Source organism: Amphiprion ocellaris, chromosome 7, assembly GCF_022539595.1.
Source record: "Amphiprion ocellaris isolate individual 3 ecotype Okinawa chromosome 7, ASM2253959v1, whole genome shotgun sequence".
In the NCBI taxonomy this organism is placed as follows: Eukaryota; Metazoa; Chordata; class Actinopteri; family Pomacentridae; genus Amphiprion; species Amphiprion ocellaris.
The window spans coordinates 17,745,270-17,772,975 of record NC_072772.1 but is presented as its reverse complement, the minus strand read 5'-3'; the positions used below and the strand labels follow the sequence as shown (position 1 = coordinate 17,772,975).

General features: G+C 40.6%; 1 protein-coding gene across 3 annotated transcripts; it reads left to right on the top strand.

Moving 5' to 3' along the window:
* Nucleotides 1–700: 700 nt before the first annotated feature.
* Nucleotides 701–27,620, top strand: LOC111574546 (centrosomal protein of 164 kDa). Of its 3 annotated transcripts, none has more exons than XM_035952320.2 (28): nt 701–845; nt 1,296–1,379; nt 2,777–2,888; nt 3,674–3,899; nt 6,180–6,344; nt 6,439–6,570; nt 6,642–6,722; nt 6,978–7,082; nt 9,168–10,241; nt 10,853–10,906; nt 11,007–11,143; nt 12,291–12,815; nt 13,079–13,210; nt 13,423–13,618; nt 14,944–15,021; nt 15,148–15,270; nt 15,854–15,997; nt 16,235–16,318; nt 17,998–18,066; nt 18,159–18,418; nt 18,708–18,878; nt 19,888–20,068; nt 20,840–20,947; nt 24,392–24,494; nt 25,555–25,923; nt 26,005–26,077; nt 26,188–26,307; nt 26,751–27,620. In XM_035952320.2, the coding sequence occupies exons 2-28, from the start codon at nt 1,301–1,303 to the stop codon at nt 26,845–26,847; spliced, it is 4,998 nt and encodes a 1,665-aa protein (XP_035808213.2). In that variant the 5' UTR covers nt 701–845; nt 1,296–1,300; the 3' UTR covers nt 26,848–27,620. The 3 variants fall into 3 exon arrangements, with proteins under 3 accessions (XP_035808213.2, XP_035808212.2, XP_023134961.2); XM_035952319.2 differs by having other exon boundaries at nt 9,129–10,241; XM_023279193.3 differs by lacking the exon at nt 9,168–10,241.
* Nucleotides 27,621–27,706: the final 86 nt, after the last annotated feature.

Sequence of the window (27,706 nt, the reverse complement as noted above, 5' to 3'; positions counted from 1 at the left end):
AAAAAAACCCTGATTAATACTGGGAGCAGATTTTTTTGATAAAATGAGACTAAGATGAATTCATTCAGCTCAGGTGGGGTCATGTCTGTTTGGTATGAGCCTGTTCAAGGCTACCACAAAGAATGCATAGGCCTGACAGTGAAGCATGGAGGTGGTAGTTTGATGATATGGGGCTGCGTGAGTGGAAAAGCTGTCAAGGAGATGACATTTTTAGATGTCATCGTGAATACCTGTGGATTTATAAAAGCACTGGCTGACAAGATGACTCCCAGCATGGCAGAAGAGGAATATACCAACAGAACATATATACCAACATATGTACTGACTTACTTGGAAACTGTTTGTTTTGACATTTTAAATAAAAGCAAATGCCAAACTGTTCAATTTAAAGATTACTGGAATGACCTGGTACAATTTTAAATGATTTGACATCTGGTGGAATTGCACAGAGGTACACTCACTTCTCTTGTTTAGGCACGTCTCACAATTGTTTGTGTCATATTAACTATTCCTAACCCGCTACTTAGTGAAATATGGTCAAGTGGCATTTTATAATCAAACCCAATTCACTATTGGCACTTCAGTCCACAACCATTATTCCGACAAATAATATATTGCTGAAACACAAGTTTCCGAAGCCCCCTGAAAGCCTCATATGTCTCAGCCAGTCAGAGCCACGTCTCCATCGTCAACAGGAAACGTGGGAAGCGTCCTTGGAGATGCTGTTAGTGGTGTAACTTTCGCATCTTTCTGCCGTTTTGGGTACACTATGTCTCTGTCAAACAACTGACGACTTGTCGATATTGCCACAGAGGCTCATGAGAAAACTATTAAAAGTTTGGTTGGTAAGTGGCTTGCGCGAATAAGCTATTCGCCAACTACTTAGCTTTCTGAGCTAAGCTAATGTTGAAGTTAGCTGAGATGCTAACGTTTGATTGTTTTAGCTCCGCGCATCCTTTCCTTCCTGCGCATAACTGTTCTTAAAATGATTTTACGCCAGTATTGTTTGCTATTATTAATGTTAGCGTGGCTTAACGGTGCACATTCTTCTCAATGACTCGAGAATACTCTTTATAGTTAAGCCCCCAGCCCTTCTTTGTACAAGAAGTTAGCTAATTTGTTAATCTTATAAACTGAGCGTCACGTGAAGCTAAACTCTACCGTTTTCTCTCAGTAACTGGCGTGGTTTGCACAGCACAGTGCAGAGCTGAACTTTTTTTTTGTTTAGTTGTTCCCACTGTGTTACAATATGTCTGTAACAATATGTCGCTTGCACTCTCCACTTGACTCTGCAGTAACCATGACTGCAGCTGCTCTCATAGGAGACCAGCTGATCCTTGAAGAGGACTACGATGAGACCTACATACCCTCTGAACAAGGTACACTGGGTTCATAGCTAGATTATACAAGAGAAGCAAATACATCCCCCACACAACAACACATCTCAAATGATTCAAAATTCTATCACTTCTTTTTTTTTTAAAGTTATTTTTTTGGCCTTTTATCGGCTTTATTGGATAGGTGCAGTGAGAGAGAGAGAGGAAATGGGAGAAGAGTCAGGGGAAGACATGCAGTAAAGGGCCGCGAGCGGGAATCGAACCCGGGCCAGCTGCGTCGGGGACCAGCCCCTGTACATGGGTCGCCCGCTCAACGCGTTGAGCTATACGAGCGCCCCAAAATTCTATCACTTCTTAATGATTGCATGATTTCTAGGTGACCAAGGGGGATATTTCCGTTAATGCATATTCACAAACAAATGCTTCAGAAAAACTTTGTCAAAAATAGAGGCCCAAAAGTAGAAACCCAGTGTAATAAAAATGAATACACCTGTGATCACTGACACACAACTTAGAAATTCTCAGATACTACTCCTAAGATTACCAATAAGCTCGGTTGTATTGACATAGTCACATAGTCACCTGTGAACACCAGCACTTTCTAAATTTTGGACCTATGAGCTGTGTGTTTCAGCATGTGTGCATCACTGCTCCAGATGAAAAAAGACAGAAAAAAAGGAAAAATATAATACTGAGGCTTCACAAAGCTGAAAAGACATACAGGAATATCACTGAACACAACACAGCTGCAGCAGTAATTAGGTAGAGTAAAAAAAAAAAAAAAAAAAATAGGAGACTAAAATAGATCTGTTTGGTTTAAATAGAGTCCAGCATGTTTTGCATGAACCTGGTTAGGACTACTACAGTGATTGCATGGTTCTGACACTGAAGCACAATATATACACTACCAGTCAAAAGTTTCGACACACCTTCTCATTCAGTGCTTTTTATTTATTTGTATTATTTTCTACATTGTAGATTACAACTGAAGATTCACACTTTTTTGTTTCCAACATAATCCCATTTGTATTATTTTATAGTTTTGATGTCTTCACTATTAGTCTACAATGTAGAAAATAATTAAATAAAAAGCACTGAATGAGAAGATGTGTCCAAACTTTTGACTGGTAGTGACCTCTGTTGCATGGAGTTCCTATTGTGAGGCCTGTATTTTTAAAAACTGTGAATCTCAGCTGTTAGTTTTTTATTATACACGACAGCAAATACCCTATGGTTTAAAGTATATGTAAGTAATACAATTACTGTAATTTGATACAAATTTGGATCATTGGACATGTAAATGATTTAGCCCAAGAGTGTTCTCACATCTGTTGTATGCTGTACATTCGGGACATGGTGGCAGGCAGGGATATAAATGACACATATTACTTCGATTATCCCACAATCATTCTTTTTTCCTTCACTTCCTCTCTAATCAGAGATCCAAGAGTATGCAAGAGAGATTGGCATTGACCCTGATGGTGAGCCAGAGCTCATGTGGCTGGCCAGGGAAGGCATTGTTGCTCCTTTGCCTCCTGAGTGGAAACCTTGGTGAGTTGGAAAGAGAGGCTGGGGAGTGGACCTCCAGCACCATGCATACCCACATTTCACCAGCACCCCAGCAAGTTTGACTGTGTTTGACAGTAATGTACAGAAGTTGTGCACTTTTGTGTCCTTGTAACTAATTGCCAGCGAGAGTCTGTTCCTGACACCTGAATTTCAAGGTGCATGGCATCCTCACTTCAACAATATCTCTGGGGAAACGTCAACTGCAGTGCAATTGTCAAAATAATGTGTGCAACCTTACAAACACACCGCTAACACAGCAGTTTGAGCCATTAATCACCCTTGTATATAGATGGTTGATTAAAAATGTGAACACAGTTATAGAGTTTTGTGTAGCAGGGATGACGCAACCATTAATGCAGAACCCATATGCAAAAAGCACTAATTATAACAGCATGTAAATCAAAAATTGAAAGCTTTTCTCACTTTTAATACTGCATTATAGAGAAATCTGAGAAATAATTGATGGGATTTAGGTTTCTTATGTCAGCTTCAAAGAGATGCTCCGAGGGTGTTGCACTGGAAACGAAAAAATGGATTTTATGGTTGTGAACTAATAATTATTAACTAACATAAAATACTTGCATTTTCACTGTGTATGTAATCAGCTGGAATCCTTTGTGGCTCAAGAAATGCTTCGGTAGGGTTTGCAGTGCTGGTGTTCCATCCATCCATCCATCCATCCATCCATCCATCCTTCTTTCTTTCTTTCTTTCTTTTTGGAGATGCTAAAAGTGACCTTCTTCCCTGTCCCTTTTTCCTCTGCATAGTCAGGATGTGACGGGGGACATCTACTATTTCAACTTCTCCACGGGCCAGTCCACCTGGGATCATCCCTGTGACGAGCACTACCGCCGCCTGGTGAGCCAGGAGCGTGAGCGCACCCAGCTCACAGCCACTGTGGGGGGCGCAGGAGCGAAGAAGGACAAGAAGAAAAAGAAAGAGAAGAAGGAGAAGAAAGAGAAGAAGAAGAAAGAGCCACTCAAGACTCCTGGAGTGAGTTGGTGTTATTTTTATTCAATTTGTAACGTATTATATGCTTCCTGTGTCACTGCTACACATGACAGCAGAAGAAACTCTTTGACTAGTGCTTTGAAATATCATAAAGCCTAAAAGTTTGTTTTGTGTAGTAGTTTAGTAACAGAAAAGTGTCTGTTGGTGCTCATAAAAAATGATCTAAGGTTCACACTCTTGTGTGCTTCAGTACAGGAGTAATATTTTATTTATTTATTAGTCTCGTATTGAAGCACTTAACAGTATTATTATTTATGAATTGCAAAATTTTAATGCGAAAACTGTTTTGACTAACTCATTTTGTAATGTTAAAGGCCAATGGTACTATGATTTTGATGCTATACAGCCAGAAATTGCCTGTTTAGTAGAAGTAGAACAGCATCCTTAGGTGAAGCTAGGTGAAGCTGATTTTATTACCTGCTGTGAGCATCTTTAAAAGTAAGAAATGTTTAATGAACCAGGAGATTGTTTCATCAATCCCAACTTTAAATATTACCAGAGAGCATAATATTGATACCCTTGTATATGCTGGCTTCATGTCTGAAAAAACACCCAGGTCACTTTTTTGTAAAAGTCGCAACAGCAAACATTTCTGCATTAATTTTAACATGACACATATCTAAACTGACAGGCAAGCACAAGCAATGGGTCTCTGAGTTGTGTAAAGTGATTTGGGGAAGACTTTTGTCTCATATTTTAGCACCAACATTGGTCCAAAAACACCACAGAGCTCAAAACAAACGTTTGTGTGGCAAAATCACAACACACCTTGCCTATTTCCTTTGCTCTGAAATTTCAGATATTAGGCTACAACTGGAGTGTCCATAAATACAAAACTTCACTGCAGTAAAAAAAAAAGGCACTAACAGCTTAACTTAATGATACTCACCAATAATGAATGATTCCCACGAGATGTTAACAGGAGCTGAAGTTCAGGTTAATTAGTACCTACAGTATCAGAGAGCAGCAGGATCCATATGAGCATCTTCAAAGAAAGAGTTATGTGCATTCACATATGTGAAACAACAGCTTCATTAATTAGCCTACTTAGAATTATAAATTTTCCCTGACATGGAGACAGTCTGGGTCATGGAAAGTCACATTGTTCACATTACTTCACCTCAGACAGGCGAGATGTCACGCACAGAGTAACAACTAAATCATTTCTCACATATTTCTTAAGTTGAGTCCTTAGTCCATCACTGCAATCAGAATATATTTGTTTTTCTCTTGGTAAATTAGTAGATTTGGTCACACATTGATTTAATTTTGTAGTTTTCAGGGAAATCATAAATAAACTTGGCCATATATTATGTGGACAGTTTGAGAAGCTTACAGTTGGTTTAGATGCATTTATTTTTGGTTATGAGTGCATTATTATGTGCTAATATTAAGAAACAAATGGCACAAAGCTGGTTTGGATTTTTAAAACCAAAGAAAGAGACAAAGAAAAACAAAGCCCCAGTGAAGACAGACAGGCAGACCAACTGTCGGTTTTTAGCGGACTATTTGCCGTTGCTTAGAGACCTAACAATCCTTTGATGCAGCCGGTGTGTAATACTGTATGTATGTAAAAACGGTGGAAAATAAGCACAATAGTGACAAAACAGCAAATACAATAGTCGACACTCTCGTGTTTTCACTGGACTAGTCAGTCGTGGAAACTGAAATGTTGTCCTCTGTGTCATGTTCTGAATGTCTGGCAGAGTTTAGGGCTTGTGAAAGTCCAAGAAATAACGTCGGTTGAGTCCGGCGGGCGCTTGGGGAATTAAATACACTGTATAGTTTGCTAATGTCAGTATTTAAATATGGACGGAGAAAAGAGAGATGTAAGTGAACCGATAACCTTAGTAACTGCTGACTATTAACAAGCTTTACTTTTAAACGCGTTTATAATTATATGCCCCGTTACGATACAACTAGCGCGTTGACAGCAACTAATCAAGCTAGCTAACTCTCCAGCTAAGATTCGCTAGCCTGTTTTTCTCGTAAAGTTTTTTTTTTTAAACGGCGTATGTCTTTCTGTTACCCAGTACGCAAATTTCCCTATTTTGAAGTTGTATCATTGGTATTCTTAGTCTGCTATTTAAGTTGTCTTTTAACTGCTGAGTACTATAGAGAACTTCTACGTTTTTCTGGACGATAATGACGCTAACAGTTGAGGAAAAAGTAAAGGACAATGATTGATTTTTGTTCCAGGCACCTCTTAACAAAAGTGTCTTGATCTAGGTGCTTACCTCACTGACTGTCTCTTTCACTTAGACACTGAGTTCAGCTTTGGGAGCTCTGCCGTCCCCACTTGGCAGCTTGGCTCCTCTCAGACGCCTGGACCCCCCAAGCCTCGGCCCTCTCTCTGGATCTGCCTCTGCACTCAGGGGGTCCATCGGCAGCTCTGGCGGCCTGGAACCCCTTAAGACATCCCTTCGCGTAAGATCCTTGTCCTATCTAGAGGACTATATAATCTGTTTTTGAGATTTTATGCTCCCACAAGTCTATACAGTGTCTTCTGTGTCAATTTCAGGGTCCTCGAAGCAGTGGGGCATCTAGTGTTTTAGGCAGCAGACAAGAGGAGAGAGTGTCACTTACTCTGCCCGGTTTTGATGATGATGATGATGATGATGACAATGATGAAGACAAGGTTTCAGAAAATGAGGTTAGTTTAGCTTCCTGTATGCTCTAAAAAAATACACTTCCTTACAAAACCAGACATTATCTCATTTTCAGCCCAGTCCTCGTGGTTCAGACAGACTGCTGAAGAACCTCCACTTAGACCTTGATGCCCTCGGAGGAGGCCTACAATACGAGGTAGACAGAATGATTTCTTTATACAACATTTTATAACAAACACATGTTCTGATATATTTCAATTTGATAATTCCCTGATAGAAATAACTTTGACGGTCATTTTTTGCCCTCAATGTTCTATGAGATGGGTTTTAATTCATTTGGATGTTTGTATATTAGTTCCAGATGTGTACCATGCATGTGTGTTGTTTCTTATTTAATGGTTTATCAGTTCTAGTGAAAAGCTTCAGTGTCCTCTGTCAATGCTTCCTTTAGGACAGTGAAGCCAGTGGTGCTGCTCCAGCTGAGGAGAGGACAGAGCCAGAATTGCAGGACTTGGCTCTCTCTGGAGACCACAGCCCTGAACCGCCATCCCAACAGGTAAGAAACACACAGAGCTATACACACTTCAGTGACTCCAAGCATTGCTTTTGTCTTTTTTGTTTTTGAACATTCAAAATATATCCCTTCCATTTCTTTGCTTTTACTATCTGTTACTATTCTATCGCATTCTTTGAACGGCTGTGATGTTTTATGTATGCGATTGCTTGGCTGAAACATTTGTTTGTGTTTTCCTGTTCACACATATTGTGTAAGTCGACAGGATTATGTGGAGGCAGAATTCTGGCATTCCAGATATATTTCTGATTGTTGACATTAATGCTGTTTTTCTATCTTTAAACCAGAAATTTTGTACAAAGAGCAAAATATCAAGATTACCCCTTTCCTTTTCCTCTGGTAAAACTGCTGATCATTTAGAAATTACATACATAGTGTTTTGTTTTTTGTATTTGCTTTGGTAAGAAGAACTTGAAAATGAATTCCAGTTCATGTCAACCTTTATCGTGACTGTAAATGTCATGATAACTTTGAACCCCCCACCTCCGTTGTAGAGATTTAGAGAATACAGTGTGTAGCAGGGCCATTAGCATTAGCGTCCTGCAGTTTTCCATACAAAGTTGATTTTTCCATAAATCGTTTAAGCAATTTGTTTGCAGTCTGACATGAGGGATCTCCTTTTGAGGATATTTGCTGGTGATGTTGTCACTGGCATATTGATCTGCACACACCAGTTTCTGTGTAGCGGATTTTGACTGTCAGGATGGAGGCACAAAAACAACCAGCTGTCTTTGAAGATGTCTTTAACAGACCTTGGGAAACTGGTGGTCTCCACCCACTTCTCTGCTGCTAATTAAAGAGAAAAACTTCTGCTTCTCAAAATCAACCGCAAGAAAAGACCGACCAGACCAAATCTTCAGCTCTTCATGTAAGAAAAGCTATTATAGTTTGAAACATATCAGGTCCAGATAGCTAAATTCTGTATTTAATTTCAGTCTTAATCGAAACAAATGCAAAAATGAGCTGTCTTTGGAAAACTGCATGGACCCCATGCTAATTGTTCTGCACTGCACGCAATTTCCCCCAAATCTGTACAAAGGAGGAGTAGAGTGCAAAGTGAGAGCCACAATATTGGGAAATACAGCAGGTTGAATTTTCTGTTACTAATGTGGAACAGAGATGCAAGCATACTATAGGATTCCATGTGTTTTTTTTTTGTCTCTATCATTACTGTAGTGGACTCTTCTTGTTGTCTCATGTAACCTGTGATTTCTAAACCATCTGTTATTCCTTCTCTTGTGTCTCTTTGACCTTTAAACCTCTCACCTTTGCATTGTGACCCGTATGTGTTCATGCAGCTGCTGTGCTGCTGGGATCTGTCCTACGGGAACGGCTGTTACTGTGTCTTCCTGTTTGTCCTGCTGTCCTCCTACTGTCACTGTTACTGCTTTGCTGTCTAATTCTAAATAACCCAAGCATGTATTGTCACCTTGAAAACAAAGAATACTAGCATTTTCCTCTAATTAATGAATTCATTCACATTACGGGAGAACAGTACAACTCCCTGCCATCACCACTGAACAGTCAGTCCAAATTCATGAGTTACATAAATCTTTTGTATACCTGTCTCCTTAAAAATACATACAATAAACATAGTCTTTGCTATAAAATGCAAGAACTGCCAAAGGATTTTGTAGCATTAATTTGTATTGATAAGGTGCTGAAACAGGGAAATCATATTCTTGAATCCACCTTGGTCGAACTTGCCTCTCTGTGTCTGTGTTTGAATGTGAGAGAGACACAGAACAAGAAAGTTTGTATATTTGTGCATACATGCATGTGATAATTTGATGAATTAATTTTCATGTGTCGGTTGTCTAACACGATTGCATGATTAGTTGATTTTGCATGCAGTCACTCTAAGAACATCACATTTCCGTCACCTTTCAGTGGGAGTCACAATCTTTTTGTCACCTCCTTCCCTCACCTGCCCTCCTCCATCCTTTCTCTCCCTTGTGTCTCTGCATGCCTTCCTTTGTGCCTCTGTTTGGGACGGATGGTCTCTTCTTATTATTACCCTGTACCAAGGACTCTCTGAAGGGCCGCCACATCCACCTCTCTCCTCAGGCTGGCAGTGGAAACAGTGCCAGTGAGGAAGGGGCCGGTGCTACACCCCCTGACAATGAAGACTCTGCTGAACTATCGGAAGAGGAAGTAGCAGAGGAGGAGGTGGAGGAGGATGAGGGACGAGTATTGGAAGATGTTCAGAAAGAGAAGGGAGAGGATGAAGGAGGAGGGAAAGCCAAGGACGGAGGGACAGAGGGGAAAGGAGAGGTAGGAAATGAGTTGGAGGATGGAGAGGTGGAAGATAAGAAAGATATAAAAGGGGCAGGACAAGAGGAGGAAAGTCAGAGTAAAGCGACTGTAAAGAGCAAAAATGAGGAGGAGGGAGAGAGCGATGAAGATCAAGAATGCTGTGAAGGGGAAGACAAAGTGTCAGAAAACATGAAACACGGTGATAGACAGGAGAGGCCTGAACAAGAGGAGAATGATAGCGATGAGGAATTAGGATGTGGTGTTGAAAGCCTGGGTGATGAAACCAAAGACAGAAAAGGGACTGCGGAGAGCGATGAGGATGGGAACAATGTAATTGAGGAGAAAGAGGAAGTGCAAAATGTAGAAGAAGAGGAATTTGATGAAGTATGTGATGAAGTTGTGGAGGAATGCTTTGAAAGTGATCAAGATGGAGGGAGTGAGGAGGAGGAGGAGGAGGAGGAGGAGAAAGCTGAGAAAGAGAAAAATGAGCTCAAGAGAAGCCTAAAGGATGGCGTTCAGAATAAAAATGAGAAAGAGGAGCTAGAGATAAATAGCAAGGGAGGACACAATGGGGGTGAAGAGGGGGAAACCGATGAGGCTTTGGAGAGATGCTCCCTGAGCCAGAGGAAACTGTCAGACAGTGAAGAGGAAGAGCTAGAAAGATGTGTGGAAAGCGAAGGAGAAGAAACAGACAGGGAGGGAGTGGAAATGGAGGATGAGTCAGATAGTCAAAAGCCCCAAAGAGCATCAGAAAGCGAGGAGGAAGTTGTTGAAGTTTTTAAAGAGGAAATGGCTCCTGTCCAGCCAGCCCATCTAGCCCAAAAGGGAGAAAGTCTCGCTGGCAAGATGAAGGATGTGACAATAAAATCCCCCCTTCCTGCAGAGGTAGGGTTCAGTGTTGCCGCTGTGCGTGCTGATCCTCCCCATCTACTCCCATTTACTCCCCAACCCCAACCCTGGTCCTGCCTGTTCTTTGCAAGCAGGTGCATGTAGCTCCCCAAATCCAACTCCACTGCCTGAGGGGCTGATCCTCTGCGATTTCCTGCCTGGTTGTCACGAATCGCACACTGGACTATTACTTGATTAAAGGACAATCCATTTGAGCCCCTGAGGACTGGATTGGAAACTTCTAAACCCTCTACCCATTGACCTGCGGACTTTTGGTGGCCTATTGGCTTTTAGATTGGTGCTATTGAACCAGACGCAGGAGTTTCATCTCTTGCCATCACCTCCCTCACTGCCACTGCTTGCCTCGGTTGTAGATGACTTACTGTCTGATTTTTATGCCTGCCTGCACCCTGGCCTTGGTTGTGTTTGCATGTAGGCTCTACTTTTGGCTTATGGTCAGTGTATATTTGTATGTCTTTGATATAGGCAGCATGCATTAATGTTCATTGTTGCTCGTGGGCAGTTTGGCTGTGTACATGTGTGCATTTCGGTTGCCATACAGAACTGTTACCTTATCACTGAGTGTTACTGTGTGCATGTTATTACAGGAGTCTGATGACAGTAAGAATGTTGAGGAGGCTTCATCTTCCATAGATGTCAAGGTACTCTGATCATGCACTCTGATGCTTACCATTCATTCACTCACTCCTTCAGCTATATTGTCAACCTGTTTCTTAATGGTTCTGGTTTTGTATCTTTCAGCTGTCGGAGAGGGTTCTAGACATCAACGACCTGTCTGGCACAATCAGTCCACTGGAGAAAGATGACAGAGAGGAAACACAGCAAGAAGAGGGGGATGGGGAGGGAGGACAGCCAAAGAAGCCTGAGGCCTACAAGAGGTTCTTTGTTGTTTTAATATTGTTCTTGGAAAATAGATGCTGTGCTCAGAGTAGGGTGCATTGTCCTTCTAAGAAATTGTGTCCTTAGCAGGTTCAATCATGTTTCAAAACCAAAATTTAAACCTGCAGTGTGAAAGTTGTGTTTCCCCGTTCTGGCAGTTAGAGACACATGTTTATGACATATGCCTCGCTGTTGATGGCTTTCTGTTTTAGATTGTAATCTTCTCTTAATGCTGACTTTCTTTATTTTTATCCGAAAGCAGTTGATTATGCAACATTGTGTGAACAGGAGCTAAAAAGTAACAGACGTTTATTCATACATAAAAGTCTTGCGCCCTAGGTTTAATTTTTTTTTTATCATTATTTTTTAAATTTCCAAATGCAACATGTACACTCTCTGTATGACAAACTTTTGGTTATATTTGAACTTTTAACCCCAGTAACAACAGCCTCTCCTGACATTGCCTAGATATACGATACTATTCGCCCCCGAGCGTTTTGTATCCAGTATAAAATGGGATGGTCCTTCAAGCCTGACGTGCAGGGAACCCCATAGGCTATACAGGCTGATCTTATTCTGAAGTAAAAGAAAAGGAAATGATTGTCAATGTTAAAATGAGAGACAAGCTCTTGAAAACAGAGGATTGTATCAACCTCGTTAATATCTTGAAGAGTAGTAATACCTTTATCCTCCTATTTTTTGTTAGTGAATGGTTTCCCTCCACATAAAAAGTTATTGTTCCATAGTAGAGACACCACACACTTTAAACTTTTAGAAACTTTTCTACTGATCTAAACACTTTCAACATGTAGGATATAATTGGACCAAAGTATAGACCGCATTTCTTGGTTTACATGCCCTAGGTCTAATTTTGACGACCTTCTTTATTTAGTATTTTTATCATCTCAGATAAATTGTGCTGAATTTGTTTTCACAGTCTGGATTAAAAAAGATCTTCCACCAGCCATTTTTTGTGAAGAAACATACAGCTACTATTACAAAATAAACTTCAACATTTCTGAGAAATACACAACTTGACCTCCTAATAAAATAATCTTGAAAAGTAGCATGCAATCACAATATTTTTAACATTTTCCTCCCCTTGGATTGACTATTACAGCCCCCTTTTTGTCTTTTTCTCTTTAGGCAGATGCTGGCCAAAGACAAAGACAACCCTCCAGTCCATAAAGTTGACCGACTTGTCCTCCACCAGTCCAGCCATTCACCCTCTCCATCCAGCTCCTCCCACTTAGAAGAAAGTGTCAGCCATGGTCAGAAGGTCTCCAGCCTCCGCATGTCTCTGGCGCTACAGAGGCCTGAAACCTCCAGAGGTCGACCTGTTCAGACTTCGAACACCCGACTCGAAGATGCTGAACTCCCCTTAAAAAACCAAGACAGCTCACTGGGAGAAGAGCTGAGCTGGAGAGTCCGGAAAGACAGGGAGAAGAAAGAGGAAGAGGAAAGTAAGAGGGCAGATAGTGAAGAGAGGAGTCTGAGAGAGGGGGTGAAGGAGGAGAGGGAGAAGAGGAAGCCTGAAAAAGAAATGCAAGAGGAAAGGGAGAGTATTTTGAAGGAAAAGGAAAAAAGGATGCGCTTCCTCCAGGAAGAACTGAGGCGAGAAGAAGAGGAGGAGGAGAAGAAACTGAAGGAGGAGAGTGAGGAAAGACTGAGGTAGGCGTAGAGTACAATACTAAATTCCTCACCACACTTTTTGTATCTTTGAGTCCATTCATCTTAGGCAGTGTTGTGGTATTTTTTCTTATTTTCCTCCCACTCTTCGGAATCTCTTATTAATATCTGTGATAAGAGTAATTTCCATAGAGCAATAAAGTTTCTGTTTATAAATGTATTTTGGTTAGATCTCAGTTTATACACACATTTTGTCATAACATACATTTAGAGCAGTGTCTTAATTTGTGCGAATGTCTCCCCAGGGCTCTGCGGCAGCAACTCCTGTCTAAGAGGAGAGAGGAAGAGGCCAGACTGAATGAGGAGACTGATAGAACAATAGAGGAACTCAGAGAGTCTGTCAAGAGGGAGAGGGAAAAGCAGCAACACAAGCTCAGGTCAGACTTACACACATGAACATGCATTTAACACTAACATTAAACATGTACGTGAGCGCAGTAGTTCTCAAAGGGAAGCTAACTCTAGTTGTTTTATATCTTTGTGTCTACTTGCACATGAAAAAAAGTGTTTGATCTTTAATATACCCAATATGAATATTCAACTGAAGTCAATCCCCATATTAATATTGGTGTCTGTGTCATATGCTCAGGGAGGACAGTGACGTCATGCTAAAGGAGTTACACGTCACTCTAGAGGAAGAACGAACAGCGGCGCGTGACAGACTGGAGGCGCAGAAGAGGCAGGACATTGAACGTTTGAAGGCAGAGTCAGAAGAGGAGCTCCAGGCTGAGAAGAAGAGACTTCAGAGAGACAGGGAGGAGAAGCTGAACTCACTGAAGCAGGAGGTGACTGAGGATCAGGCTAGCCTGCTTAGGTCCACTTCATTTTTGATTTCAGTTGGAGCACGACCTGGGCCGATGCAGATACCAGTTTTACGAAGTAAAAACAAATTGATGTATGCTGTTAATAGTAATAATAATGATAATAATATATTTAGTAGTATAACAGTCACAAACAGTATCTCATGGTTTCCGACTGCAGAGTCAAGGCATGAATAACACTTTGGCTAAAACCTTTCATGGGGATCTTTCTGAGTATATAGTGGAAAACTAGACTTTTAGCTTTAGCTTCTGTAATTGCAAAAACTACAATTGTTCATTTGGAGGGCATATCAAACACCATGTCCTAAACAGTTTATACATCTAATGTTAGCATTAATTAGACTCCTGTTAGTGTGATAATATATAGGGGAATGAGTTTAGATGCTAGCACAATAACTTCCTCTCTATTGACAAGCTAAGAGAGTAACTACATGGTTTGTTAGCAAGGTAATGTAGCAAACAAGTATGATGAGCATGAGTGACATGACATAGTTTGCTGCATGTTGCTGCTGACAGTATTTCAAACAATGGAGTCATTCGGGCTCTAATTTCAGTTTTATTTAGTCATTAAAGTTTAGTTTTTGCACCACCACCACCACCTTTGTACAACTAACTAGAGATATTTAATTCTAATAAAAATAAGACTAAATATGAGCACAAATACTAGAAATAACAAAGAAAAGTGCAAGTAGCTTGGCAAACATCACCTTCTTAAAGGAAATAGCAAGAAGCAAAATATGTTCTTATAATTGTCATTACAATTACAGTAATGATGTTTTAGTTTCATGTGTAGATGAAAGGACAGCACAAACTTTTTGTGGGTGGCTACTTGCTGTGTTAATTTCATGTGACATACACTCCTGTTAGCTTCCTCAGAATAGTTCTAGTTTTACTTCATCCTTCTTGGGTATTTTTGCAAGAGTTTGTGGTTAGGATTGTGCTATTGAATGTTTTTGTTGATGTTTTATGTTACGAATCCATGACAATTTAACCTGAATATCCATTTTGCAATGAAATTAGTGATAGCACTGTAAAATTTAGTGTGATAAATCTGCACTGTTGTTGTTTTTTTCAAGACAGGTTTTAATCAATTTATGTTTAAAGTACTTAATGATGCATGTGCGGTGTATAGTCATATTTTGTTAATGTGATGTACTAATGTAAACAAACCAAGAGTTTTAATCAAAAGTTTCTGTTTGTTCTATGTCGATGGTACACAGAGGCAGTGGACCCGAGGAACACAGATTAATGATCTGTGTCTTTGTTTGTTCTGTTTTGTCTGTATAAAGGTCAGAAGCACAGAGAGGAGGAGGGAGCTGATGATGAGTCCACGACCTGAACAACAACTGGCAGAATACCATCGAGAGGTTAGAAGACAGACACACATATATGTACAACACTACATGATTATCATGCCTGTTTCTCAGTAAAATAAAGTCCTATTAAAATGAACATTTTTTTGTGCCATAAACTGACTCGCTACCGTGGTCCAGCTGGCTGATGTGCTCCAGGAAGTGCGAGAGGAAGTGCAGCGTGATCATGAGAGGAAGCTGGAGCAGCTGAGGGAGGACCACAGGAGAGAGATGAACAGCATCAGAGAGAAATACCTAGATGAGGTCAGAGAGTCACTTTCAAATTTAGCCAATGCCCAACCTCATCTTGCACTACCGGTAAACCTAGATATAGTTTTAAAAAGAGTAGAATATCTTTAAAGGTAGAATACAAAAATATTCCTTTTTTTAAGCTTTCCTAAGCACTGTGAACTATGTTAAGATGGATATACACTACCATTCAAAAGTTTGGGGTCACTTAGAAATGTCCTTATTTTTGAAAGAAAAGCATTTTTTTCAATGAAGATAACATTATATTAATCAGAAATACAGTCGAGGCAGTGTTCATATGGTAAATGACTATTCTAGCTGGAAATGGCTGATTTTTAATGGAATATCTACATAGAGGTACAGAGGAACATTTCCAGCAACCATCACTCCTGTGTTCTAATGCTACATTGTGTTAGCTAATGGTGTTGAAAGGCTAATTGATGATTAGAAAACCCTTGTGCAGTTATGTTAGCACATGAATAAAAGTGTGAGTTTTCATGGAAAACATGAAATTGTCTGGGTGATCCCAAACTTTTGAACGTTAGTGTACCTACAAAGAGTGACTTTAAAAAAAAATGGCATTCTGTCTGTGTTCCAGGAGACTGCTCAGAGGGAGCGCTTGTTGTCCTCTCTGCAGGAGGACAGAGAGCATCTCCAGGCATCACATGCTGTCCAGCTGGAGAAACTCCGCTTGCAGCTCGACGCACAGATGCAAAAGACTCAGCTGACACAGTCTCGAAAGGTGAGATCAGACAAACATGTTCACTAACTGTGTAGTGCTGTGCATAATGTATCTACGTAGGTGTCACAATTTGTCTTGTGTCTGGTATCTACATATATTTAAGTGGACGTTTTATTTACTCATCAATTGTTAAAACATGCGTCATGTAAATGGACTGGAAACAAACTATGCTTGAAAAACTAGGGAGGGTAATGGGTAGCCTTTTCTGAAAGAAAATCATCTTATTTCTTCTTGTAGGAATCAGAACTGCAGGATTTGGCTGATCAGTTGGAGCTGAGAACCAAAGAGCTGAAGAGTCAGGAGGCTATGCTGCAGACCAAGGTCTCTCTCCCATTCCACAGTATTTAACCAGTTTTTTAACCCTCTGTTTTGTCATATTTCTACTAAAATGATGATGTTATGTCCAAAATTATTCATCAAATTGCTGCAAATTTTTGAAAAATGTCAATTTATATACACTACCAGTCAAAAATATGGACACACCTTCTCATACAGTGCTTTTTGTTTAATTATTTTATACATCGTAGATTAACATTGAAGACATCAAAACTATAAAAGAATACATATGGAATTATTTTGTAAACAAAAAAGTGTTAATCTTCAGTATTAATCTACAATGTAGAAAATAACACAATTAAAAAACATGGAATGAGAAGGGGTGTTCAAACTTTTGACAGGTAGTGTACTTTTCCTAATGATCCTGGTAATTTCTGCCATGCTGCAGAGCAGCTGATTCAATCATTCTCTAGCCATTTACTAGTTGATTGCAAGTCATGGCTAAAACCAATAGCTTAATGAACTTGCTATTAGGGTCCATCACTGAGAGAAAATTGCACCTTCTGATCTCCTCACAAGATGTGGAAAGGCCACAAAGTCTTATCGAAATGTTTTCAAGTGCCAGTGGCCACAGTGTGAAGTACCATCAAAAAGTACTCAGAGTTCCACACTGTAAAATACCTCAAGGGTATGGTAGGAAGCCAAAAAAGTGTGAGAGGCCAAGAAGAATCCAAGGATCTCCGTCAAGGCCCTTCCAATAAAATTGAGCAGTTCTAATAACATCTCAAAACAGACACTGCAGCAGACTCTGAATAAGGTTGGACTACTGGGAATCCGACCAGTGAGGACTCCACATGTTTAAAACAGACACACAAAGCTCACCTAGACTTTGCAAAAGCTCACCTAGACAAAAAGGAAAGATTTTGGGCATCCGTTTTGTGATCAAACGACTTGAAAAATAGAGTTGGTTGGACATGGAGACGTGACTTTTGTTTGGCAAAAAAAGGAGAAGCATTGAACCCCAAGAACACCATCACCGTGGTGTGGGGCCAGCATGGTGGCAGGATTGTAAGGCTTTGGACATGTTTTTGTGTTCTAATGGGACAACAATAAGATTCTGCAGACACAGAAAAGCTTGTCCTTGAGCAGCATAGGGACTGACAACATTCTGAAACATACAGCCAAGTGGTCAAGAAATGGTTTACAGGAAACAATATCAATGCTTTGAAGAAGCCCAGATAGAGTCCAGACCTGAATCTCATTGAGAATCTGTGGAACCAACTGAAGACCAGAGCGATGGCAAGGAAGCCCTCCAAAATAGAAGACCTAGAAATCATCACACGAGACCAGCAGTTCAAAATCCCATGCCGAGACACGCAGAAAGCTTTTTAATAATTATAAGGACTATTATATTGACGTGGCAGATAGAGGTGTTGCCATTGATTACTGAAAAGGAGTATGAATCATTTTGAACATGGCATTTTAAAATGCAAAAAAACCCCGCCAAAAGACAGAAATATTTCACATTTGTCAGTAACATCTCTAAAACAACGTCTTACACTCTTTTGCCACTTGTTTATCATTTCCAACCAGAAGAAAGCTATTGGTCAAATAATATTTTAATGTAAATTAAAACTTGGCGTGCGTGTGGATGGTGCTGAGCATGACTATATGTACTATTAACACTAAGTCAACGACGTGGACTAATTGTTTCTGTCCATCAGGCAGCAGATCTGAAGAGAAGAAAGAAGAAGCTTGGAGAAGAGGAGGAGGATGTGAACAGACAGATAGAGGTGTGAACTCTACTTTCTCCTTATAAATGGATTATATGGACCCAGTCTACAGTCTGCCAACCCTCTATTTGCCCACCTGTACACATGTTCAGGCCTTACCGCAGCTGATACGGGAGAGAGACCAGCTGAGGGAGGAACTGGAGAGGATGAGAGAGGAGAAAACTCAAGCCCGAGAACTCATCCACAGAGCCAGGGTGGAGAGGAGTGAGGCCAAGGAGGAGGAAGAGAGGCTGAGGGAGGAGAGAGACAAGGCCAGGGAAGAGAGCAGGAGAGCCAAGGATGAGAAGGAGAGACTGGAGAGCAAGGTGGCACTGCTGCAGGAGAGATGCGACCGCCTCAGCCGCAGAGTCAGGTACAGTTTTACTACAAAGAGACTCTGTAAAAAGAACAGTCTCCAAAATCAGACCTCTGATTTGTACTCAAAGATTCCTCATAGAGGGTTGGCAATAAAAATACAGTAGAAGTAAAACCAAGCTGCCGACATAAAATTGCATCAAAACAAAAAAAATTTACTATGTGTAGCCTTTCTAGTTTTGTATGTTTAATGATAATTGGATTTAAAATATGTAACTGAGTGCTGTGAAATGTGAAAACTCTGCAAAGATAAAATCAGAATGCAGAATGTGATCTTGTTTTGTCAGTGAGCTGGAACAAGGGGAAGGCGTGAGCGCCTCCCGGAGACAAGAACAGGACAAAAAGACAGAGAAGGTGTCTGCGCCCCCCAGTGACAGGAGAGAGGAATCACTACATGTAGAGGACCTGGACAATCCACCTGTCTCCCCTTTACCTGACAGCCACAGCAGCATGGACGAGTAAGGACAGACAGACCGAGGAAAAACACACGGTCCAAAACACAGTTTTGACTGTTCAGTATTAAATACAGTAAAGAAATGAATCCAGCTGTCAGCTGTTGTTGGACTAATGTTTTGTTAATGCTTTGCTCTTAATAGGAATTGATTGAAATTGCTTTTTTTTTCCTGAAGTCATGGCATTTCTCATCCTAACAGAGCTACGAATAATTTGGAAACTATGTTTATTCAAGGGCTATATAGTGACTTGGTGGTTAGCACTGTCCCCTTGCAGCTTGAAGATCACTGGTTCACGTTCCGGCCTGGGATCTTTCTGCATGGAGTTTGCATGTTCTCCCTGTGCATGTGTGGGTTTTCTCCAGGTTCTCCAGCTTCCTCCCACAGTCCAAAAACATGCTGAGGTTAATTGGTGATTCTAAATTGTCCGTAAGTGTGAATGTGAGAGTGATTGTTTGTCTCTATATGTAGTCCTGTGATAGACTGGTGACCTGTCCAGGGTGTCCCCTGCCTTCACCCCAAATCAACTGGGATGGACTCCAGCCCCGCCGTGACCTTAATAAGAATTAAGCAGTGTATAGATGATGAATGGATGGATTTATAATCAGTTTTTCTTACGTTCTTTCCTTTTCAATCAATTATCCGGTCATTTTCGGTAGAATAATTGCTGTGTATTTTTTGCTGTGTATATATGATGCATATGGCAGTATTACAGGTGACAGTTTTCCTTGTAAAGAGTATTTTTACTTTTGATCTTTTAAACTAGAAAGGTGAATAAGAGTGACTAATTGAAGCTTTAAATGAGGGTAACCATACATCACTCAACAAATCTCAGAGTGTAGTTTGAACTTTTCGGCAGAGGTGGTCTAACACTGCTGACTAGTGAAAGCATAAATATTTTAATAATAATGCAGTCATGGTTGTTCAGTTTATGCATGGTTTGGATGAGAATGGAGGAGAAAGGAGCAGAGTGTATCTAACTACAGTTATTTTCCCCACATCTCTGTGTGTCCAGGTTCCGGCGGTACGTCTCTTCACACGGTGCCTCCATCCAGAAGACCAAACTCTTCCTGGAGAGGGAGAGCAGTCGGCTAATGGAGAGACAGGCAGCTCTTCATGTGGCCCAGGCCAGCTCCTCTCAGGTCCCCAGCCATGCAGGAGGAGCCACTGAGGAGATGATAAGAAACCTCCAGCAGGTAGGGAGTGACGGAGTGTGACCCACCTCCTGCTGAATCTGAACTCTCTGAACTCCAAGCAGTTTCTGGCCATTTTTTACTTCTGTCACATTTTTGTTGACTGTAGGCGAATTTTTCACTGCAATGTAAAGAAACTCAAAAATGTCTTTTGTGCAGTATTTCACAGTTCTAATGCTATAAATCTTTTAAAAAATATATTTGAGTATTTATTTTAAAAGAGTTTTAAAAACTTGCCATCAAAACGCACAGCATTTTTTCCAAGTGCCCACAAACGTTACAAAATCTGGAAGAAAAGATGTATCTTCATTCTTAAAATATTTTACTGCTATTTTTGAGTAGTTTCCATAGTTTTCTTCTATCTGCTCTGTGTGAGCACAGCCTGCAGTTCAGTCCAGTTTAGCCAAACAGTCGCTGAACTTCTGTCACGTCTGCTGGTTGCAGCTAAGTCACTAAAGCCTTTATGGTTGCAGTGAGGAATACAGATGATTTTTTTCTTTTTTACATAATTTTATTCAAGCAAGCAGTGTGTTTTGTTTTTTTTTTTGGATGAAATATCACATTTTTAAGCTTTACACTTTTCAGCAGAATGATATTTTACAGGTAAATAGTTAAAGCCCTGCCAGAAATTTAAAATTCCAACAAGAAAATGTGATTTTCAAACCCACTGGCGGGTTTTGTTGTTCAGAGGGTTAATTTGGCTGAAGATTGGAGAGGTAGAGTTAATTCAAAAATAAGTGTTTAATTGCCGGTTACTTTCCCTTTTTCTGTCAGGAGGCCAGAAATGTGTCTGAGCTGCAGCGGACTGTTCAAAGAGGAAACTCTCTGCTGCAAAGGAAAGAGGAGCAGCTTCAACAGCTAGAGAGCTCTATAGCTGAAGAGGTCAGGAGAAAACACCAGACTGTTTTTGTGGTCTGTTATACACTCAGCTCAAAGTGATACTTCACTCATTGTCCTTGTAGAAGATTATATACAATGCATGCACTTGCGCCAAAATTATGAACAAGAAAAACTACAAAACTAACCATGAACATCTACTTTTGTAGTTTCTTTCTGCCTAACTCACTCACTGCACTTTGCTCTCGCTCTGAGGAATATTTTTTCCTGTAGCAACATCCTCTAGTAATATGTGATCATTTAAGGACTGAGCTGATGATCAGTATCACTGGATCACTTTGATACTGAAGAAGAAACTACTATACACTGTTCCAATTTATTATGCATGTGCTGCTTTTGTTCATTTTTACTAAATAGTCAATACAAGTGACAGTCGATCCGATTCTTTTTTAAATCCTCGACAGTTATATTATAACCAGGATTTTATTAAACAAAACTTCAGATGATGACAGTATTTTTTTTTAAATAACTCAAAATACAGTGTTCCATATCATTATGCACAAGAGAGTTTCAAAGCATTCAATAGGTTATAAAGAATCAAAAACAACAATCTGTTGTATTTTCTGCATTAGGAGATATTTTTTCTCAAAATAAATGTGATTTTGGGCGCCCTGGTAGCTCAACTGGTTGAGTGGATGACCCATAAACAGGGGATATGACGCAGCGGTCATGGATTCCAATCCAGCCCATGGCCTTTTGCTGCATGTCCTTCCCCGATTCTTCTCCCCATGTTTCCTGTCTCTTTCCACTGTCCTATCTAGTAAAGTCTAAAAGGCCAAACAATAACTTAAAAAAGCTATTTCAATCAAAAAGTTGCATTTTAACATAGGAGCCCTTCTTGGATATCGCCTTCACAACTCTCCCATCCACTGAGCTTGTGAGTCCATGTATAGTTGTTGCCTGGAGTTCACTTGCGTAGGCCACAATTGCCACCCAGAGCTGCTGTTTTGAGGTACACTGCTACCAACCCTCATAGATCTTCCTCTAAAGGATGCTCCACAGGTTCTCAGTAGGGTTGAGGTCAGGGGATGATGGTGGCCACACAGCAGCCAAGGAGTCCATGGCATTCTTTGCAGCGTGGGATGGTGCATTGTCACCTCCCACCGGAAGGCACGCTTCTTCTTTTTATACCATGGCAGGAAATGATCAGTTAGGAACTCCACATATTTTGCAGAGGTCATTTTGACACCGTTGGGCAGCTTAAAGGGACCAACCAGCTCACTTCCCATTATACCAGCCCAAAGCATCACTCCACCACCTCCTTGCTGACGTCACAGCCTTGTTGGTACGTGGTTGCCATCCACCAGCCATCCAGAACTCCATCCATCAGCACCATCCAGTGCAAGCACAGCGTTCATCAGTGAATAAAACGGTTTGAAAATTGGTCTTCATGCATTTCTGAGCCCACTGCAAAAGTTTCTCCTCATGAGCGTTGGTTAGTGGTGGCCAAAATACAGCTTTAAGCACAACTGCAAGCCTCTGAGGATCCTGCATCAAGAGGTTCTTGGGACTCCGAGACACCAGCAGCTTCTAATATCTGTTTGCTGCTCAGCAGTGGCTTTTTAACTGCCGCTCTCTTGATACGATGTATTTGCTTGACAGAAATCTTCCTCAATACACCTTTATCTGAACGAACCCGTCTGCGCTCTGAATCACACACATATTATTATTATTATTATTATTATTATTATTATTATTATTATTATTATTATTATTATTAATAATAATAATAATAATAATAATAATAATAATAATAATAATAATAATAATAATAATAACAGTAACTTTATTTGTATAGCACCTTTCAGAAGAACATTCACAAAGTGCTTTGACAGGTAGAACATTGTGATAAAAGAGAAATACAAGAGAACTTTACTTGAAGGCGAGTCTATAAAAGTGGATTTTAAGAAGTGATTTAAAGGAAGTGTTATGAGCTTGTGTGGTGTCTTGCCCAATTTTGGTGGCCATATGTTTGTGAGGGGACTTTTTAATTCATGAGTGACCACAGTGAAGGAAATAATGCTTAAAACACATTGATCAGTTCACTTGAGTTTTGTGTCTTGTATTTTTGGCCATTTCAAACTTGTTTTGTGGCTTTGTGACTGCAAATTTGTGTTGTTTTGCTGTTTTTCCATATGTGTCTATGTGATCACTGTTGGGACACTGGTTGATTAGGCTGAGTGGCTACAGCTGCTGCATCCGACGCACCTGCTGGACTGATTGGTGACACTCCTTTAAAAGACAGACTCTTGAGCTGTTCAGATGGGCTCCGACTTCACAGAACTGCACATCGTATTTCTCTGTTCGTTTGAGAGCCTGTGTCAAATAGCTCTCTTGTGAGAAATAAAGCCCCTTGAATTGTGTTTACACCCTAAGCACATTTATTTCACCCTCCCCTCCTTTTGTTTGGTTTTGTTTATTATAATTCTTCCAGCCATTTTGGCTGGCTTAGTGGGTGATAGAGGCAATCTACCTCTATCACCTTTCAGAACCCATTTTGTGACCTTTTGTTTGGTTTATTTGTGTTGGGGTTCTTTGTTTTGTTACGGTTTTCCTTTTGATACTTTAATAAAGTTTGGGGTTCTGGGTATTTTCCTGGGGTCCCGCTTGGGAAACGTAACAAATGTTACTGATTGGGCGAGCCTTATCTCCTCAGGCAGGTCGTTCCAAAGCCGAGGGGCCCTGATGGAGAAGGTCTGGTCACCCTTAGACTGAAGCTTTGACTTTGGAACAATCAGGAGGGACCCACCTGAGGATTTAAGGCTGTGTGAGGGGATGTACGGGGTTAACATGTCTAAGATATAGCTGGGGACAAGGCCCTGGCAAGCTTTAAAAGTAATCAGTAAAATCTCAAAATCAATTCTAAACCGGACAGGGAGTCAGTGAAGAGAAGCAGAACAGGGGAGATGTCGTCTCTTAAAACCAGAAAGAAGCCGAGCTGCTGCGGCCACATATCTGTTCACAGTACAATGCTCTCTTGAGTTTTAGTGAAATTTCCAGTGTTTGTCATACCTTTGCAAGGCATTGCAGTATTTCACGCTTTTCATCTGCAGAAAGGTCTTCTTTCTCTCTCCCCATATTGCATGACTTTCTAAATAATGTGGAACAACCTGGTTAAGTAGTTTCCCTTTAGTTAGACTCACGTGGTAAATTAATCATCCAACCTGTCTGAAACTGATGTCAGTGTTTTAAACAGACAGAAGAAAAAACACAAGCGAAACGTTTCATTGAAAAACAAAAAGCCAAATGTTTATTTAACTGAAATCCTACTGACATAATCATTTGCAACACAGTGTATAATGTATGTCAGTGTCGTGGCAGCATTGACCTGTTATGAGATGCAATAAGTTTGTTTGTTTTCACTTTCTCTAAACGTTTCTCATTAGAACGTCATTAACGACAGCCTGCCTTGGTGTTTTCTTTGTTCAGGCGCTGTTTGAGGATTTGTCTCGGCTAGCAGGAGAGAGGAAGGTAACCTTTGATGTGACGGAGTCAGACCTCAGCAGCGCTGTGGATCCACCAGACCTAACAGGTAACACATGCTGGTCTATCATCAAGCAAAGAGACACTTATCGAGGGTATAGCACGGTAAAATCACCATGAATTTCAACTGAAAATAGATGTAGCAAACATCTATTTGGTTTTCAGTCATTAACTGTGCACATATACTCTAATTTTATTCAAAATTCATTGAGATTGTTGGTGTTCCTGAGGATGATTTTATATACTCACAATAAACAGGGCTTTTCAAAGTATCAATGTGTGGAATCTGCCCACTATCACTACCACTGCCTGGCCTTTTTAAAAAAATGTCTACATGTTGTCTGTGGATCCACATGTTTTAAACATTAATGAAATATGTTAAATCTGACACAGCCTTAATAATTTCAAAAAATATTCATAAACAGCATTAAAAAAAAAGCTCAAATAATATGGATTTTAACACGCCTCTGTTTAAGTAGTAATCATGTTCTAAGTGTTGGAAGTATCCTTCCCATAATTTGGAGGTTTTCTCTGATGTGAACATAAAGTAATATGTTGCTGTAGAGTCAGTAAGTTAACTAGGTTGAACTAAAGTATGCCAAATTAGCTATTAGTGGTCCTGATTGTACTTTCCCCATGGATGCACACACAATTATCACCAGACCACTTTGATACTGAAGAAAACCTTAAAAACATAGTGGTTCTCCGGCAGGTTCTTCCAGAAGCATGCACAAATGAGGAAACATTTTAGAGACCCTGCCTCAAAATGAAAGTTAATATCATGGCAAGAAAAGATCTTTAATTAAAACCCTGACACAGAGGTCGTATTTATGGTTTCTAATTCAAAGCGTTTCAGAGTATTTTAACTGATTGCCTCTGAGCTGTTTGTCAGAGTCGCTGTCTGTGCTTATCAATGGGACAAATCAGTGAGCAAAACTGCAGGAACTACATTCCGCTTGTTTGGAGAACACGTGCACGTCCTCTTTCACCTCACACTTTATCTTTGTCTGATGTCTCTCCCTCTGAGCCCCCCATCTGCAACTCGCTCACCTCCACTTTTATCTCCTCTCCGTACATTTCTCCATCTCTCCACCTCCCTGTTTCGTCAGGAGGTCATCCCACTGTCCCGGCCAAAGTCCAGGAACTGGCGGAGTCCTTGCAGCAGATCTCAGGCCAGCTCAACACCGTCCTGGGTGCACTGGGTTCGCTGGCTCAGAGGCAGAGCGCTACACCTTCCGCAGCTTTCTCTCTACCTCTTTCTCAGCCTCACGCCGCCCCAGCTCCCATCTCCTCCACCTCTGTCCCTGTCATTCCCCAGATGCACAACCTGGATCCCACAGCGAGACTGTCAGAGCCACCCTGGAACTGGGCGCCTCCAGGCACCTCTGCAGCCTCCCCTCTCTTCAGCACCCCCATCACCAGTGGGCTGAGGCCCCCTGACGACCTCATTAACAGCCGATGGAACCAGATATTTCCTGGTACGCCAGTAAATTAGCGAAGCACTAGCACTGGGACAGTGTAGGTTTTATCTCTTCTGATCACTGTTGTTGGTTCTTCAGGTGCACCTATAGACCCACTCACTCCTAACACCCCGAGAACCACCTCAGCGTACTCGTCATACACTCCTGTTAGGTACTGCAACCTGCAATACACCCTAAACCATGCTATGATAGTAGACTTCATGCTTATATTTGCTTTTTCTGGTTTATAATTCTGAAAATACGTGTCTGTCTGTGTTGAAGTGAACAAAGCCGTGGTCTGTGGTCCATGCAGAAATCAGTGGATGTGGACGGCCAGAGGCTGCAGGGGCTGATTGACGGCAACAAGAAGTGGCTAGAGATGCGCAAGAAAGACACCAGCATGTATCCTTCCATCGCTCATCTACACACACTGAGACGTACAGATATTAGTGATGCATTGACTTTACATGAAAAGCAAACAGTTCAGTGTCTTGGTTTCACAGCATCTCATTGTACCTGTTAGAGACTTGCATACTAATGCACTGATGGACAATAACGTAGTTAACACCAGTCAGTCAAAAAGCTAAAATTAGCCAATACTGTAAATTGACTTTATTCTTTATTTTTATTTCTTTTTTCTATTACTCACTCACTCATTTTCTCGAATGGTTTATTTCCCTGTATTCTTTGTATTAACACACATTTAATAATTGGTCTGTTGCCAATTTCCTCCTGTGCACATGTCTGATAATCTTTTACTGCTTTATATTTTTGCCCTCTGTTGTCTGAAGCTCACCCATAGTTAGAACACAGTGTCTGCTATTGTCTTTAATCCTGGCTTCCAGACCTCTGTTCACTCGCTATCGGGCTCCCTCCTCCAAGAATGGTCTGCTCCAGCTGGGCCTGGATGATAACAATCAGATCAGAGTCTATCACTACTGAGGACATGACGCACCGTTCAGTCCCGGTGTGCTGTATCTGTCACTGAGGACTTTGGAGTGGTAATGACCGCGACAGGTCAGCGTTGTGATGTTTACACTCTTTAGGATGTTCCAAGCAAAGGTTTTCAGGGATGGCCATGAGGAAGAGATGTCTGCAAAGGATGTGGTTGTTCAAAGAACCACGTGTCACCCAGGGGTTAGAACCATTATCATTCAACACAGGAAATGGCTGTAAGATACAGATGACTTTCAAACAACCTCAAGTTCACAGATTATAGCTCCATGCCAGACTCGGGCCAAATTGTTTACTTTGTCAGATGTGAGTCTGTATTTTTCAAATATGTATATGACAATCACAGAGAAGTATCTTAATTTAAAGTACTTCTCTTTTGCTAAAACCTTTCATTAAAAACATCACCAGGTTGGTTCAAAATGACTGAAGCTCCATGTTGACAGCTTACATTTGTATTTATGTTGCTGGTTTTGTTATGCGCTTTTGTAAACTTTCATTTAATGGTTTCTTACATTTTTGTCATTTTAGCAGAAACAGAAATCCATGTTAGAATCAGTGGTTTTGTAAAGGTGAAGCCAGTCCACTATTTTAATATTATTTTGTTCCACACTCCCTCACTCAATGTTTGCATAGAATTATTGGTGACTAGTGTAAAGTTTAACACATACAGGTGGAGAAAACTTGTCTTCTTGTGCACATATTTGTGTAAATAATACTGTATTTTTCTATGGAATATTTTAATAAATCTGATATTTTTTATATTTTCATGTATTCCTTCTGTACCAGTGCTGTTGCAGGCTTCTACCATTATACACATTCATTGATAACCAAGTGAGCTCATTTGTTC

Bases quoted from the DNA above. Each gene is read 5' to 3' on its own strand.
- LOC111574546 (XM_035952319.2), top strand. From the start codon at position 1,301: ATGACTGCAGCTGCTCTCATAGGAGACCAGCTGATCCTTGAAGAGGAC. The intron at 13,211-13,422 runs GTCAGACTTACA...TCATATGCTCAG, and splicing joins AAGCAGCAACACAAGCTCAG to GGAGGACAGTGACGTCATGC. The intron at 15,271-15,853 runs GTCAGAGAGTCA...TCTGTGTTCCAG, and splicing joins GAGAGAAATACCTAGATGAG to GAGACTGCTCAGAGGGAGCG.